General features: G+C 40.4%; 1 protein-coding gene across 20 annotated transcripts in view; it reads right to left on the bottom strand.

Annotated features, from left to right (window-relative positions):
- camk2g2 (calcium/calmodulin-dependent protein kinase (CaM kinase) II gamma 2) overlaps positions 1-13,859 on the bottom strand; it is a 54,641-nt gene that overhangs the window by 9,201 nt on the left and 31,581 nt on the right. For 4 of the 20 annotated variants that reach the window (XR_006372494.1, XR_006372493.1, XM_044135678.1 and 1 more), the window contains exons 9-16: positions 13,757-13,851; positions 11,263-11,385; positions 10,504-10,587; positions 10,359-10,401; positions 8,744-8,803; positions 5,634-5,674; positions 3,422-3,499; positions 1,374-1,418 (exon numbers count right to left, since the gene is read on the bottom strand). Coding sequence is in view for 18 of the 20 variants with exons in the window: in XM_044135678.1 (XP_043991613.1) it covers positions 1,374-1,418; positions 3,422-3,499; positions 5,634-5,674; positions 8,744-8,803; positions 10,359-10,401; positions 10,504-10,587; positions 11,263-11,385; positions 13,757-13,851 (569 nt within the window). In the remaining 2 variants the exon portion in view is untranslated. Of the gene's footprint in view, positions 1-1,373; positions 1,419-3,421; positions 3,500-5,021; positions 5,055-5,633; positions 5,675-8,743; positions 8,804-10,358; positions 10,402-10,503; positions 10,588-11,262; positions 11,386-13,756; positions 13,852-13,859 lie in introns of all 20 variants that reach the window. The other 16 variants (XM_044135683.1, XM_044135680.1, XM_044135685.1 and 13 more) reach the window with 8 other exon arrangements.

Consider the following 13,859-nt stretch of genomic DNA (forward strand, 5'->3'; position numbering starts at 1 on the left):
GTGAGCTCATCTGAGAAGAAGACGGTTTCTGTTTTAGTAAAGTTTGATGTCGTTAAAGATGATTTTTATGTTATATAAATCTGACATTTGTATTTATTTAAAAGTTCGTAAAGTAGCGTCTACAAGGATTCTTATATATATTTTTATTTTACTCGGTTGATGAATCTCAAAGCATTTATTTGGATTCTCATATTCGCCTAGCTGTGTTTCTGGTTAGTGGGAAAATAAAAACTCATATTCTGTTGCATGGAAGACTTATGAATAGCTGGATTTTCAAAATAATCTCGGGATGAAGAGTAAGTTTGAAATTTGAAAGGTTAAGTCAAGCTAACAAGGTTTAGGTAAAGATACGCTAGCAGTTACTAAGCACAGAGCTCACTAAAAAAGGAATTTATAGCATCTATTAAAGACAAATTTTGAATTCTTCTTGTGTGGAATATTTATGTACGTTTGGACATGTACTGTAATCTCAGTGTGAAAAATAAATTAGAAATTCAACTGGTGGAATAAAGCTAACAGTCAAAGTCAAGCTAACAGCCACTAAGAGCAAGGCTAATTGAAGAGAGCATTTCCAACGTCTAAAAAAGTCAGATACCAACTTGTGGGGAGCATTTATGAACAGTTGATATGATCTAAGATCCAAAATTCACTTAAAAATTTAAGTAGTGCAGTAAAGCTAACAGTTCAACGTTGCTATGCTAACTGCTACCAAGCACAGGACAGTTTCCATGATCCCAGTCAAATCTTAAAGTCTCTTTCAGTAGATCATTTACAGAGCAGTTTAAATGAGTTACAAATTCAAATTGTAGAGTGAAACAAACATTAAAAGTCAAGGACAAGGGGCTCCTTAAAAATAGTTTCTAAGTTAACCTCAATAGTTTGTTGTTCTTGTATCTGAAAAAGTCTGATACCGAACTCCGAAAAACTAGAAAACGTATAACAGCGAGGGGCAAAACAATCAGGCTAAATGTCTAGTATAATTAATGAGGTATGCAAATATTAGACTCTGGGAAAAGTTTAGAAATTTTCTCTTGACAGGCCATGTTCTCCAATTTAAGCTCCATCTAATACATGTATGAAATCAACTATTAACACCTACCCTACACAACTACCTTCTAAAGGAAAACTACAACTTTAACGAAGCAGACTGGATTGTAAAAAAAAATAAAAAAAAAAGATTTTTAACAACACCTTATTAATTTAATAAAGCGTGAAACAATTTAAGTTAATCTAAAAGAGGCAGGAATATATTTTGCTTTACAAAACCTTAATTAAATCTACATGCTTTGGCGTTTGAGATGTTTTCTTTGTCAATGCGTACTCTGATTAGTGGTATGGGCTGGTGGCTTTAGGTTGGAGAAGGAGCGGCTTACCTTGGTGCCGTCTGCTGGGTTGTGTACAACAGTTGCCTGGGCTTCCTGGGGGGAGGCAGGAGACACTTTACCATGCAGGGAGGGGATGGACGAAGCCACGGAATACCAGCATATTCCACGAAAACACAGACATACAAAACAATCCCAAGTACAAACACAGCAGGGTACAAAAGCTACAGCACAGAGACCGCTTACAGTAGATTGTTGAGTGCACAGAGTTTGTTTCCCCTGCATGGATTCTGTGGCCAATAGAGTCTCCAAAACGCACAGACATGAACAAAAAAACTACACGCATTCACCATCGAGGTCGTGACTGAGGAGGAGGAGTCTCTAAGACATGCATGCAGTGCAGATTTTATATGGCATACTCATAGGAGACCGTGTGTGGTTCTGTCGATATCAAAGGTAAAATTTTGACTGGAAAGCTCCAGATCAGAAGAAGCAGGTAAAGCACCAACTACATGCGGATAGATCTCCCTTCCTTAGCAAGTCGCTTTAGTTTGAAGGGTTATCCTCCAGAGCAGGGCTAGATCTCCACTCAGCAGAGCTTCGAGATCATTCACAAGAAGCACCACTTTACTGAGCTCCTCGTCCATCATTCATCTTAAATTAAACGTCTGCTTTTCCCTCCTGGCAGCGAAGTGTGAAATAATAAAAATTCAGCGTCTTGCACCAGCCCTCCTAAAGTTATTGGTCTGAAAAGTGAGCCTGCTTGAACTGTGAGGATGCATCAGACATCTGCACGTCCGTTTGATGCCCACGTTGTTTGTGCGACGACTCCTCTTCCTCAGTCTGGACTTTGCCACAGAGACATTCGGCGCGAAGACGTTCGAGCGCTCCGAGAGTCAAGAAACACACAACACACAGTATTCTAGAGTAGTTGCACATGTGTGGTTTAATTTAGCACCGGACTCAACCTGGGAACATGCAGCCCCTTCACTAACGTGGGATTACGGAAACGCAGGCTTGGACAAAAAAAAAATGGGGAAAGGACGCTCTGTTTATATCAGCTGACCAGCTCTCCTGTGTTTCCTCTGGTATTTTGATTATTTCTCTGATGATGAACTCTAAATTAGGGTTCCATAACCCTAATTTTTAGCTGTTCCCATAAACTCTCAAGCAGACTGGGCCTGTCCAAAACATTCATGTCCCCAACAGTATGAAGAAACAGTATTCAGGATATTTGCTTAGGAGGGGAATCAACTTGTTGAAACAATGCAGATTTTAGGGCCAAGCTAAAAAATAATAAATAAATCGCTCAAATGTTATTTTTAACCATCTACTAAATGTCTGCTACTAGTTGAACAGTCACACAGAATGAGTAAGAGACTCCTAATGTGCTTTAAGCAGCTGACTCAACTTTATTTAGTTGTAAAGACAAAGCAAAAAAACAAACACTATTTTCAGTTTTATTAAATTACAAATTTCTCAAACTGGCCAAATCTCCATTTCTCTTGTCCAAGAGCCACTCTATTTCATTTTGGTGTTAAAATCTCATCTATAAAACACAGGGGCTGCATCCTCCTGCAGTTAATCCATCACTGGACTTATCGAGCTCCTGTTGTTCCCAGAAATCCTCCTTAAGAATTTGTTTTCATGCAAAAAAAACAAAACAAAACAAAACAAAAAAAAGCCCATTTCGCCAAAACTGGTAACAACACTCAGGTTGGGCATACGATACAGTCACCCAGGTGAGCTGGAGAGAATTTAAAGTATCTGTTGTAACCTTAAAATGAAAGTAATTTGTCTGTATGCGTGTAAATGTGCGTGTGTGTCTCTGCAAGAGGTTTGGGTAAAACACGAGCAGGACAGACACTCAGAGTCACAGAGCAGCTGTTCAAGTGTTAAAGCTGTCCAATTCTCCAGCAACACCACAAGTTGTTGTTTTTGTATTTTTTAGGAAGAGGGAAGAGAGGCAGAGAGGATACAGACAGAGGAGGTTTCACTCAACACAGGGGGCGACAGAGAGCAACGAAACGCTAAAAAGAAGGAAAACATGAAATGAGTTCACAAAAAGCAACGCAAGGGAACGTAAACAGATGTGGTACCATTGGCGCGGAGGATGACATGCTGCTGTCTTTGGTGCTGCTGCTGCTTACTACACTGTTTTTACTGTTTCCCTGCGACTGGGTCAGAGAAGCACAACACAGAATGACTCCCGCTTGAAGGCGTTCGGCCTCAAACAGGAGCCACAGGAGGAAAACAGGAACAGAGCCGCAGCGCGGCTAAGCTACACACTCAATACGTTAAATCCTGCATGTGTTACAGGAGACGCTCCATACCTTTATCTGCCGCTCACTGCTACGAATCTACATCGGACTTATTTTGATTATCGACAGCTTATACTGAACAGTAATTTGTAAACAATGAAAAGTACTAATAAAAGGTTGAGCGAAAAGGTGTAGAATAACAACTCAGCACAAATATTTTAAAACTGAGACATTTTTGTTTTGCCGACAAAAAAAAAAAAAAAAAGAGTTTGGCGTTTGCTAGATGGACGACAGAAAAGAAAAAAAAGAGAAAAAGATAAATGCTCAAACAAGTTGAGTTCATCTCACAGGTAAAAACAAAAACCCAAAACAAAACAAATCTACAAATTTGAAATAAAGGTGCTAATAATAAACCAGTGCAGGTCTGTGCATGCAGTGAAAGGCTTTGATGAAGGCCCCTTAATAGCAGAGAAGCGCGGTGCGACGGTATGACCTTGATTGAAAAATATCATGGTTTCACTTTTTTTTTTTTTTTTACCAAAATGCAAAAAAGAAAATAAAATGCACATGATCTAATGGCTTCCATTTATGAAAAGCAACATTAATTATTAGTGGCTAAAAGAACAAATTTTAATAGGCAGTGCTCCTAACATTCACTTCAGGTTAGTAACCGGCAAAAACCACACAAAAAACCATCCAGAAAGTACAAGTTGAACGACTTTAAGCCCCACATTTTAGTTAGAATAGGTTTGCTGTAATAACTCAGCTGAAAATGAGGAAATTACAACACATTCTGCTTGTCAAGTTTCGAATTATTGTATTTAGAGTGTTTCAGTGTGTTAAAAGCACTGAAAGTCCTAATTTACTGGAGAGATGCACTGAATAAGCCCTAAAAACTTCAATTAAATCTAAGAGTGTAACATTTTCCAACTATTTTGCGCAGTAAAGACAGCTGTTTTCACAGGACAAAAAAAAAAAAAGATGAATTCTCAGACATAAAACGCAATGATGATACAATCAAAATGTAAATACTGCGACAAAGGAGGACGTGGTTGTAAAGGTGTAGAACATTTGCAGCAGGGAAAAAGTTTCACATCTGTGATGCTTTTGGATTTAAGTTTTAGGGGTTAGCAGGAGAGTCACAGGAGCAATCTGGGCATGTGCCGTTTGTCTGCAGCTAAAACGGCATCATGGGACCAATATGGTGGAAGAGAGGGAGGGACGGAGAGACGTACAGATGCTGGATGTAGGAATCCAACGGGAAAAGAGAAGAAGAAGAAGAAAAAGAAAAAAAAGAACCCGGGAAACATCTTTTCCCAAATGGAAATAAATTTAAAAAAGCAAGCAGGATAACCAGACAGAGGTAAACTCGAAAAGAAGAGAGAGAAAGAAAGAACACAAAAAAAGGCCCAACAAAAAACAACAGAGGCGATCTCACCATCAAACAAACACTTGAGCTGGACTTCCTTTTCTGACAGACGGCAATGGAAAGGAGGAGGAGGGAAAACAAAAAACAAAAAGTCATCGGGAAACAAGGGAACGCATCAGAAGCAGTTAGAAAAAAGTGAAGCTGCCAGGTTGATCCCAGGAAGAGAGGAAAAACAAAACAGCTGCACAAGCTTACATGGGAGAAAACGTGAGACAAAGAACTACTAAAGCTGTAGAGGAAAAAAAAAACAAAAACAAAAGATAGTCAGCTAAAAGAAAGTAAATCAATACAGGGAGGTAATATTAGAGAGCAGACAGCTGTAGATGTAGGGGAGAGGTGGGTATCTCATGTTTAAGTCGCTGTGTGAAACGCGAGTTTTATTCCGGCCCTGTTGATCACGGCGCTTCACCGCATGCACTGACTCTCACTCTCAGTCAACATGAGAGATTTTGTCAATTCTGGTTCAATTCTAAACCTAAACACAACAACAACAAACAAATAAAACCCTGAGCAACTAACTCTACATAAAGAACCAAGCCCTACAAATACACAATATAAAAACTCGTTCCTGATAAAGACATATTTAAAATCAGAGGAGTAAATCGCTGCACGAAAACTTACCTTCACGCCGTCCGACTTTTTGTTTAGCAAGGTTTTGCACGCTGAAAGAAAGTAGGACAGGGAGACGAGGACAGTGTGAGACAGCAAGACAAGAAAAGTTCACGTCACGTTCACCTTTGCATCGGGACGGATAATTGCAACAAACGGCACAACAGCTGCGCCGCAGGGGACAATCAGACTAATTAAAGACGCTTGGAAGGAGCATCACGACAGGTAGACGGCAACGAAACAAAATACGAGAACGAAAAGGTTCCTGTGCCTCAACGTAGAAATTAAATCACTTTTGGAATCTTTAAATAGACATTTTTTACGTTTTCTTACAGGAGGCAGCAACAGCCTCACTAAATGTACTTTCAGCACATTTTTTTTTTAAATAATCCGTCATTTTGTTTTCTTCTTTTTAACCCTTAGGTGAAAATGAAAAGTTAAACAGTAAAGCTGTGACATGATTTCACGAGGTTTTTAACTCATTTTGTAAATGTCCATTTGTCGATTCCGCATCTTAAAATGTGTGTCATGAAATTGTGTTATGGCAACAACATTTCCTAATTAAAGATTTTATTATTATTATTATTTTCTTTTTGTAATTGTAACTCACGGTTTTATAAATTCCAACTGTGTCCAGTAATTAGTGGCCATGATTTACACTAGATTAAAATATTCTGAACCATCGCAACATTTTGTGAACCTTTAAACCCCGAAAATACAGCAGGGATCGTTAAATGTCTATTTGTTAAGCCTTTTTTTTTTCATATCACATTTATTCTATCTCTAAGTATCAACATTCAAGCCATCATAAACTCAAAGAAACATGTACATTTGGAAAGAAAACCCCCTAAATAAACTCATTTCTGGTTCAATTTGCCATATCCATGAAAGAAGCAAAAAAAAAAAACAAAAAAAAAAAACTCTTTCAAACTCAACCAGATGTGCTCCTGTTTCTGTCGACATGCAAATTAAACACACAAAAAACGCACGGCCCTTAAATAAATCTGAAACATGGAGCCATATTTGTGTGGTCCCGGGGGGAGCCACCCTTACCTTCCGTTTGCAAACAAGTACGGAGAGCAGAGAAGACGAACAAAAAAACAAAACAAACAACAACAAAAAAAAAAAAACAGTGACGCGTTTAATATCTGCATCTTAAGACCTGAACTCAAAACAAGAGTTGGGCTTTCACTTCAAGTCAAAAAGCTTCCTGAGACCATTTTCACTCGAGTGGTTGGCTCATGCAGCGCGGCATGCAGTAGCATCCACTTCATAGTCTTCACACCGAAACGCTGCGGAGGGACGAAACCTCCGGAGCGCCTTTAGCTTCAACACGAATCTGACCTGGATTCAAAAACAGTGATTGATCTCATTTTATGATTCATCAGAGCTAATGGGGGGGAAAGCCTCCTGTTATCAGAAAAGTGTGGAGTGCATATATTCGGCTTATTGGCATAAAAAAAAAAGACTGCACCCGTGGGTGATTTCGTGTCCGGTCTGGTTATTAATACCCCAGCAGGTTATGGGTTTCTCACTGAACACTGTACGAATCATCATCTGCATTAAAAAAAACCTTCAGCTGTCGACCTGAAGTGACAGTGACAGGCGGGAACAGCGTTATTCAGAGAAGCAGCCCAGAGGCCCCTGGTAACTCCGGATGGAGGCAGAGATTTGACGCTCCGGTTGGGGAAACTGTTACGTTCTCTCCACAAATCTTTTGGGAGAAGTGTTGAAAGGATTAAAAAAAAAAAAAAAACTAAAAGTGCTGTTGCAGTTTGTCACAAGACAAACAGCAAACAGCTGTATTACCTCTAAAAAAAAAAAAAAACCTGGTGGAAATTTAACGCTGCACCTCAACCTGAGCCCACTGCCACCGTGGTTTAGCTTTTATTTGCTAGGTTTGGGAATTTTGATAAGAATCCTGGCAGAAAACATGTTAGAAGCTGCAAAAGACTGGAAACAATATGGACCAACCTTAAAAATACAGGAAGAGTTACCACAGAAAGCATATTCATGTGTTAAAATGGCCCAGTCAAAGTCCAAACAGAAATTTAATTGAGAATTTATGATGAAATAAGCTTTTATTTTACTTTATTGAGCTATTTTGCAAAGGTACTGGGCAAGAATTTCAGTGTCTTGCCCATCTTTGACCGTATCATGGTTCCACAATGGGGGCTGAACAAAAAAAGCACGCCACACTTTTCAGATTTTTTTCATTCAAAAATAAAAATAATCTTAAAAACCATGTATTATTCCTCTTCTACTGCACACTTGTGCATTGTTTTGTGCTGTTTTACTCCCACTTTGTAATTTACTATAAGCTGACAACTCTCCCGCCTGTTTTTTTTTTTTTCTTCTGATGACGACAGAAGCGCTTTGCTTGAAGCACACAGACGCCGCGAGGCTCCGTTTTAGCTTAGTGCACCAATCGCAAACAAGACAGCAGGCAGAGGAGCAGAGACGACAAAAGAAAAACAGCCGACAGGAGAAACACTTTGCATTCTGTTCTTCCAGTTTTCCATGCAGGATGCCAAAACTGAAAGTCTTCAAGTTGGGAAACATGCTTGGCTGCCAGAGCCATGCTGCGGGAAGGTGGCAGCAAGCAGGAGGGCGTCGGTTCTCAAGCGAGTCAAAACCGTTCATATTATTATTTATGTTTAAAATATAAAAGGCTTTAGGGTGAAAGAGAGCAGCAGCAATCCGTTGTGTTAATGCAGAGCTGCAGCTTCGATAGGCGGCAGCTGGAAGGAGGTCAGAGGGTCATGCCAGGGTTGGGAAGGAGAGGGCGGGGGAGAGGACAGGGGGGCTTCGGGTAAACCACCAGGAAATGAAAACATCCTGACCAGGAAAGGAGGCGCGCTCATTAGAGTGTCAAGAGCAGCGGCAGCAGCAGGAGACCCAAAAGGTCAAGAGCCAAACTTCAATCTGCGCTTTTCCGTTTATGAGCTCGTGTTTTGGGTGTGTGCGAGACGCCTCTGTGCTGTGATGCCCACGGTGCAGCAGCTTGCAGGCAGCAGGCCGAGGCGAGGGGGACGGGGGACCGAGGGGGGTGGGGGGTCCTTCAAGCAGCCGCATGCCGGCAGTCCGAATACGGATTGCACACCCGCTTCTAGCAGACGTACCTTCCTGAGCCATTGCTGCCGTGCTGGTGGTGGCGGCAGGGCTGGTGTGCTGCCGTCCCACTATCGGACAGAGAGGGGGGGGGGATTCCTCCAGTTACAGTTGTGCTCCAAAGTTTACACAACCCTTGCAAAACGTCTCATTTTCGCCACATTTCTTTTCAGAGAAAGTGAATGATACATTTAAAATAGTTTTCTTTCACTCATGACTAGTTGTCTGGTGGAGCTGTTTGGACTCTAAGTAGCAGTGAAAACAGAAACAACCCAGACGACTCTGATTCCTTCATTGTCAGCTTGAAACCTTCCACCTCTGTCATTCTGTCGCGGGGTAAAACCTGGTGTTCAAGGCAAAAAGCCTCCAGTTGTAATTTAAGATGTTCCTAAAGCTGAGTTAAGGAGACAGAGATAGCCTGACCCAAAGTTCTGGTCGGAAAAAGACTGATTTGCTTGATGGCCAGGGCTTCTGCGCCGCATTTTAAGAGTCCTACAATATCTGCCCTCGACTCACACTGCGGTTACAACAAGCGACAAGTCGGAGCTGGAAGACGTTAAACAAAAGCTACAAACAGGAGGAGGTTTCACGGCTTACTTAAATGGTGGTCTAAAAACGGAAGAGGTAGAATCTTGATTAAAATGATACATTTTGTCGAGCTCAGGCGTATAAATTAAAGTTGACCATTTCGGGTCGAACCGGGATTGGACACGGGTGGGTTAGATTTTCCAGGCCCAGGCACGTCACTTATTTGGGACTCCTGAGTTCAACGAAGTTAATCACTCCAAGCAACGTTGATTCAGACATTTGGAGGTTTGTATCTGCCGTCTGCCAGACGTTCAGGTTTCTTTCTTTCTTTAAGTCTGCCAATAAATTGCAGTTATTACCCTTTTATTTACTTATTTATTTTGTGGATTCATTTTAACTACATTGTCCCGCTGATGCGTTGATAATAAAACATGCAAGCGTCTGGCTGGAAGCAAGAACGGAAACCAATCACGTTACTGGTCACATCCCTCCCGTGTGTGTATGAGGCAAACTCTTGATCAGGGGTGTATGGGTAGTTTCTCCATGTAAACTTCTGAGCACCACTTCACTTTCTACCATAATGCATTTCATCGCACGGAGCGATTATTGAATTTCAACATTTTCCGCGTTTCACTGCAACACTCCACTCTCTTTAATTGGAAGTGAAGCAGCAAATGGAACAAAAACACTCACTGAGTTTCATTGCATAATCTGATTGTTCCCTTAAAAAAAAAAAACTTTAAGTGATGCGGAAACGCATCGTCTTCCGTCTCGTCTCGTGGCCGACAGTAATCCGCTGGAGCCGCGTGGCTCGCGTGAAAGCATGTAAACACAGAGTCGATAGCATTAGCGCGTTGGCCTGCCAGGCCATCATTCAGCCCGCAAACACAAGCAACCTGAGCTCTCAGCGATCGAACTGCTTACCGTGACGAAACCTAAGCCTGCCGCCCCAAAGTGTGAAACGGAAACTCTGCCGTCAAGAGGAGGAAGACAGCAGGAGCAGAGCAACGCTCACGTCTATTTGCCGCGTATAATCAACACGAGGTGCGCGGCTGTTTTAATGTGGACGCAGCTTTAAAAAGAATTTGCCGAGCTCACCTGAAAAGTTCCTGGACACCAGCATTGTTGTGAGAATAGCTCCCTGTATTCGAGACAATCAGAAAAATCAAAAAATAAAACGTCATGCCCTGTAGGTGTTTCTCTTTTGGAACGTCTGAGGCCCTCGAATCGTCTCAACACTCACCTTAAGTTTTCTCCTGGCGTTGAACTTGCGCAGACACTCGACAGTTTCTTGACGATGCATCATGGAGGCAACAGTGGAGCGTTGCTGCGCGTAGAGAAGACGCGTTATTACAGACTCATTCACCTTCATGAAAAACCTCCCTTAAATACAGACAAACAGCAGCTCCTGTGACTTCATGGAAGTAAAAAAAAAAAAGAAAAGAGAAATAAACTATTAACCCAGGTGGCGTTCTGGCCAAATAAAAGAACAACTATTGTGGCTACGTTGTGTAAATGATCTGAGCTAGTGGCACGAGAATAGCACCCTGAAGAGCTCCACGTGTGATTTTATATTTGCTCAGATTTATAATCTCTGAATGACTCAAAATAGTTAAATATCTGTTAAATAAGATTTGACTCAATCTAGTACAGTACAACACAATCCTTCACAGTTTTCCAGCCCCCAATCAGTATTTTATAATCAATCAAGAGCATTGAATCAGTCACTGGTATCCAGTAAAGGAAATAAAAGAAGTTGTAGATGCATCACTGATAAGACCTAGGCCATTTAAAGACTTTGTCAATCTGCTCTCTGTATTGTGGTGTGGCTTAAAAAAAAAAAAAAAAAAAAAGACTGAAAATCTTTGAACAGATTTCTTTCTTATTATAGAGAAATAAATTGCCTGTTTTTCCAAACTACTCAAAAAAATAAAAAACATTTTAAAAAAAAGAGAGCTAAGGCTCCCGGAGGTCTTTCCTCTGATGCAAGAGTGTGACTTACGCAGACCCAGGGATGCTTGAGCGCCTGGTCAGCAGTGATTCTTTTGGCAGGGTTAATGGTCAACATCTGATTGATCAGATTCTTGGCCTCGGGGGTCACCGTGTCCCACTCTGGGGACGGAAACTGAAAGGAAAATGAGGACGAAGGAAGTGTTAAATAAAAACCTCCACCGTCAGTAAAAGTGGATGCAAGTGCATTAATGTATCCTTTTAAAATCAGGCTTTTACTTGTGACCTTGTAAAGTTTGGTCTTTAGAATTCATGAAGAAATAAAATATAAAATTGTACTCTTTTTTTTTTTTTAAATCACCATTTTGGCATTAGTGAATTATGACAGCCTGATAACAGTCTTGAATCTGGAAATGATGACACAAACGGAGAGGAAGAGAAATTATTGGAAACAATTTTCATAAACAGCCTTTTAGAAAAGGTTTTATACTATACATAAAATGTGGTAAAAATTCCAGATACATACAAAAATTAAATATAAAAGTTGAAAAAATTACAGAGAAAAAAAAGATTAAGTAAAAAAAACAACAAAAAAACCAACCTCATCCTAACAAAGTTAGAGGTGCCAGTAAATTTAAAAAGACAACATTTATTTTAGCTGCTATTCACTGAAAAAAAAAAAAAGAAAAATAAATTAAAAGCAGCTTGTTGACAGAAATATTCAAGGAGTGTAAATTACTGGGTGCTTGCCTCAGCCACTTTATCACTTTTTATGCACAATCATTAGATGTGGTTGCTTCAAACTCTGAAAATTAACACAGGCAATAAATTCTCCTCTCCCAGAGGATTATATGATCTAATAAATATGCTCATTGCTCTGTGATAGAGCGTTTCTCCCTTCCACAACAGCATGGAAATCCTGCAGTAACAAGCAGTGAGTAATTAAAACCTAAATTTACATTTCTACATCATTCCCAAGACTTAAATCCGAGCTTTTTAGTAGACGGGACTTGTTCTGCGTGCGCTTGATTGTTTAACACCACTCGGGTCATTAAGACACAAATATGAAATGACGTTAAAGTTTTGTCGGTTTTCAGATTTCAAGCACATAAGTTTAACAGAAACAGACTTCATGGGCTTTAGTTGACGAAAATTTTGATTCTTGCATTTGAATTTCAAAAAAGGAAGCGCCAGGAAGTCATGACGGAGTTCACAGATGTGAAATTAATGCTTTAGAGCAGCATTACTGAGCAAATAGTGCAACTCAAGATAACGTTGTGAACCCAAAGTGGAGCTGGTGGGCTGTGTCTAACTCCTGGAACCAACTTAGACATTGCTATAGTGTTCAAGTCTTCATTACAACGCTGTGCAGAGGAATTCATACCAGGGATGTTGCATTGATTTGTGGACGCACACGTTAAAGATGTGAGTGCATCGGAACAGCAGTTGTGAAAAGCAGCCGCCCTTCTGGGGATACAATTTACGCCCATCGTTTTTCAGGTTTAATGCATCCATTAAATTTTATCCATTAACGATGGGCTAATCTACACTTTCAAAAAATACTTTCCACCCATTTATTTCAGGGGGTTGTTAAAGTCGTAAATGTGTAATCGTCAAACAGTACAGACCGAACCGAGCAGCGACGATCCAGCCAAATGTGCAGTACCGTAATTCCGCCACACGTTGCGCTCTCAGAAAAATTCCAACGGCAACCTGAAATGGGAGACGTTGCGCTTTCCAGGCAAATTCCGGTTATTACGGTCATTCCATCCCCTTCGAGGAAGTAAAATTAATCTGAGGGACGCTCTTTTAGTAGACGGTAAATTGCGAAAATAACTTGCTAGATATTGAAAGTTCCAGTTGTTATAGATAAATGGGCAAAAATATTTACTCACAGGACATTTAAAGAACTGCCTACAATTGAAATAAGCAAAAAATATCTAAAATTTAGGTATTGAAGGATTAAACAATACCTAAGGCTGCTCATCGACGAGCACCGCTAAAGAGGGCAGCCCGGCTCAGGCAGTTGTTGCACACAACAGAAACGCCAGGTAGATATGGTGGAGGCGCTGAAAATCAACATACCAGCTAATTTTAAATTAGTACAACTTACAAATTACACATTTGAGACAGAAAAATGCTAGAAACGTGGGAATCCGCCTTCAACAGCCTCAGGTCCTGACCCGTCTTTGACCAGGAGCTCCAAAAGTGATGAGCAACTTTTTTCATGCCATCCTCAGCATTCCTACACAGTTTTCATGTACAAATTTCAGGTTTTTCAGCTTTCCAAAGTTTCCAGTCCTTTCTTTTTACTTTTTAATATAATATACTAAAGTTCATAACACATTTATGGAGTTAATTTTGATAGAGTGTTATCTGCTCAATAAAGAAACTACAGCACCTTAAATCACAAATTCACTGCAAATATTACAGCAAATGTTCTGCAAAAAGGTGAACAGTCTTGCAATTGTACACAGCAGAAAAAAGGTGAGGGATAGAGGTTAAAACAATACTGTAATACAAGAATATGACTAGTAGACACTCACATCATAGGCGCCAGCTTTGATCTGTTGATACAGTTTGTGTTGGTCCTCATCCCAAAATGGAGGGTATCCCACTAGCAAGATGTAGAGGATCACACCTGGAAAA

Source organism: Gambusia affinis, linkage group LG13 (genome assembly GCF_019740435.1).
Source record: "Gambusia affinis linkage group LG13, SWU_Gaff_1.0, whole genome shotgun sequence".
In the NCBI taxonomy this organism is placed as follows: Eukaryota; Metazoa; Chordata; class Actinopteri; order Cyprinodontiformes; family Poeciliidae; genus Gambusia; species Gambusia affinis.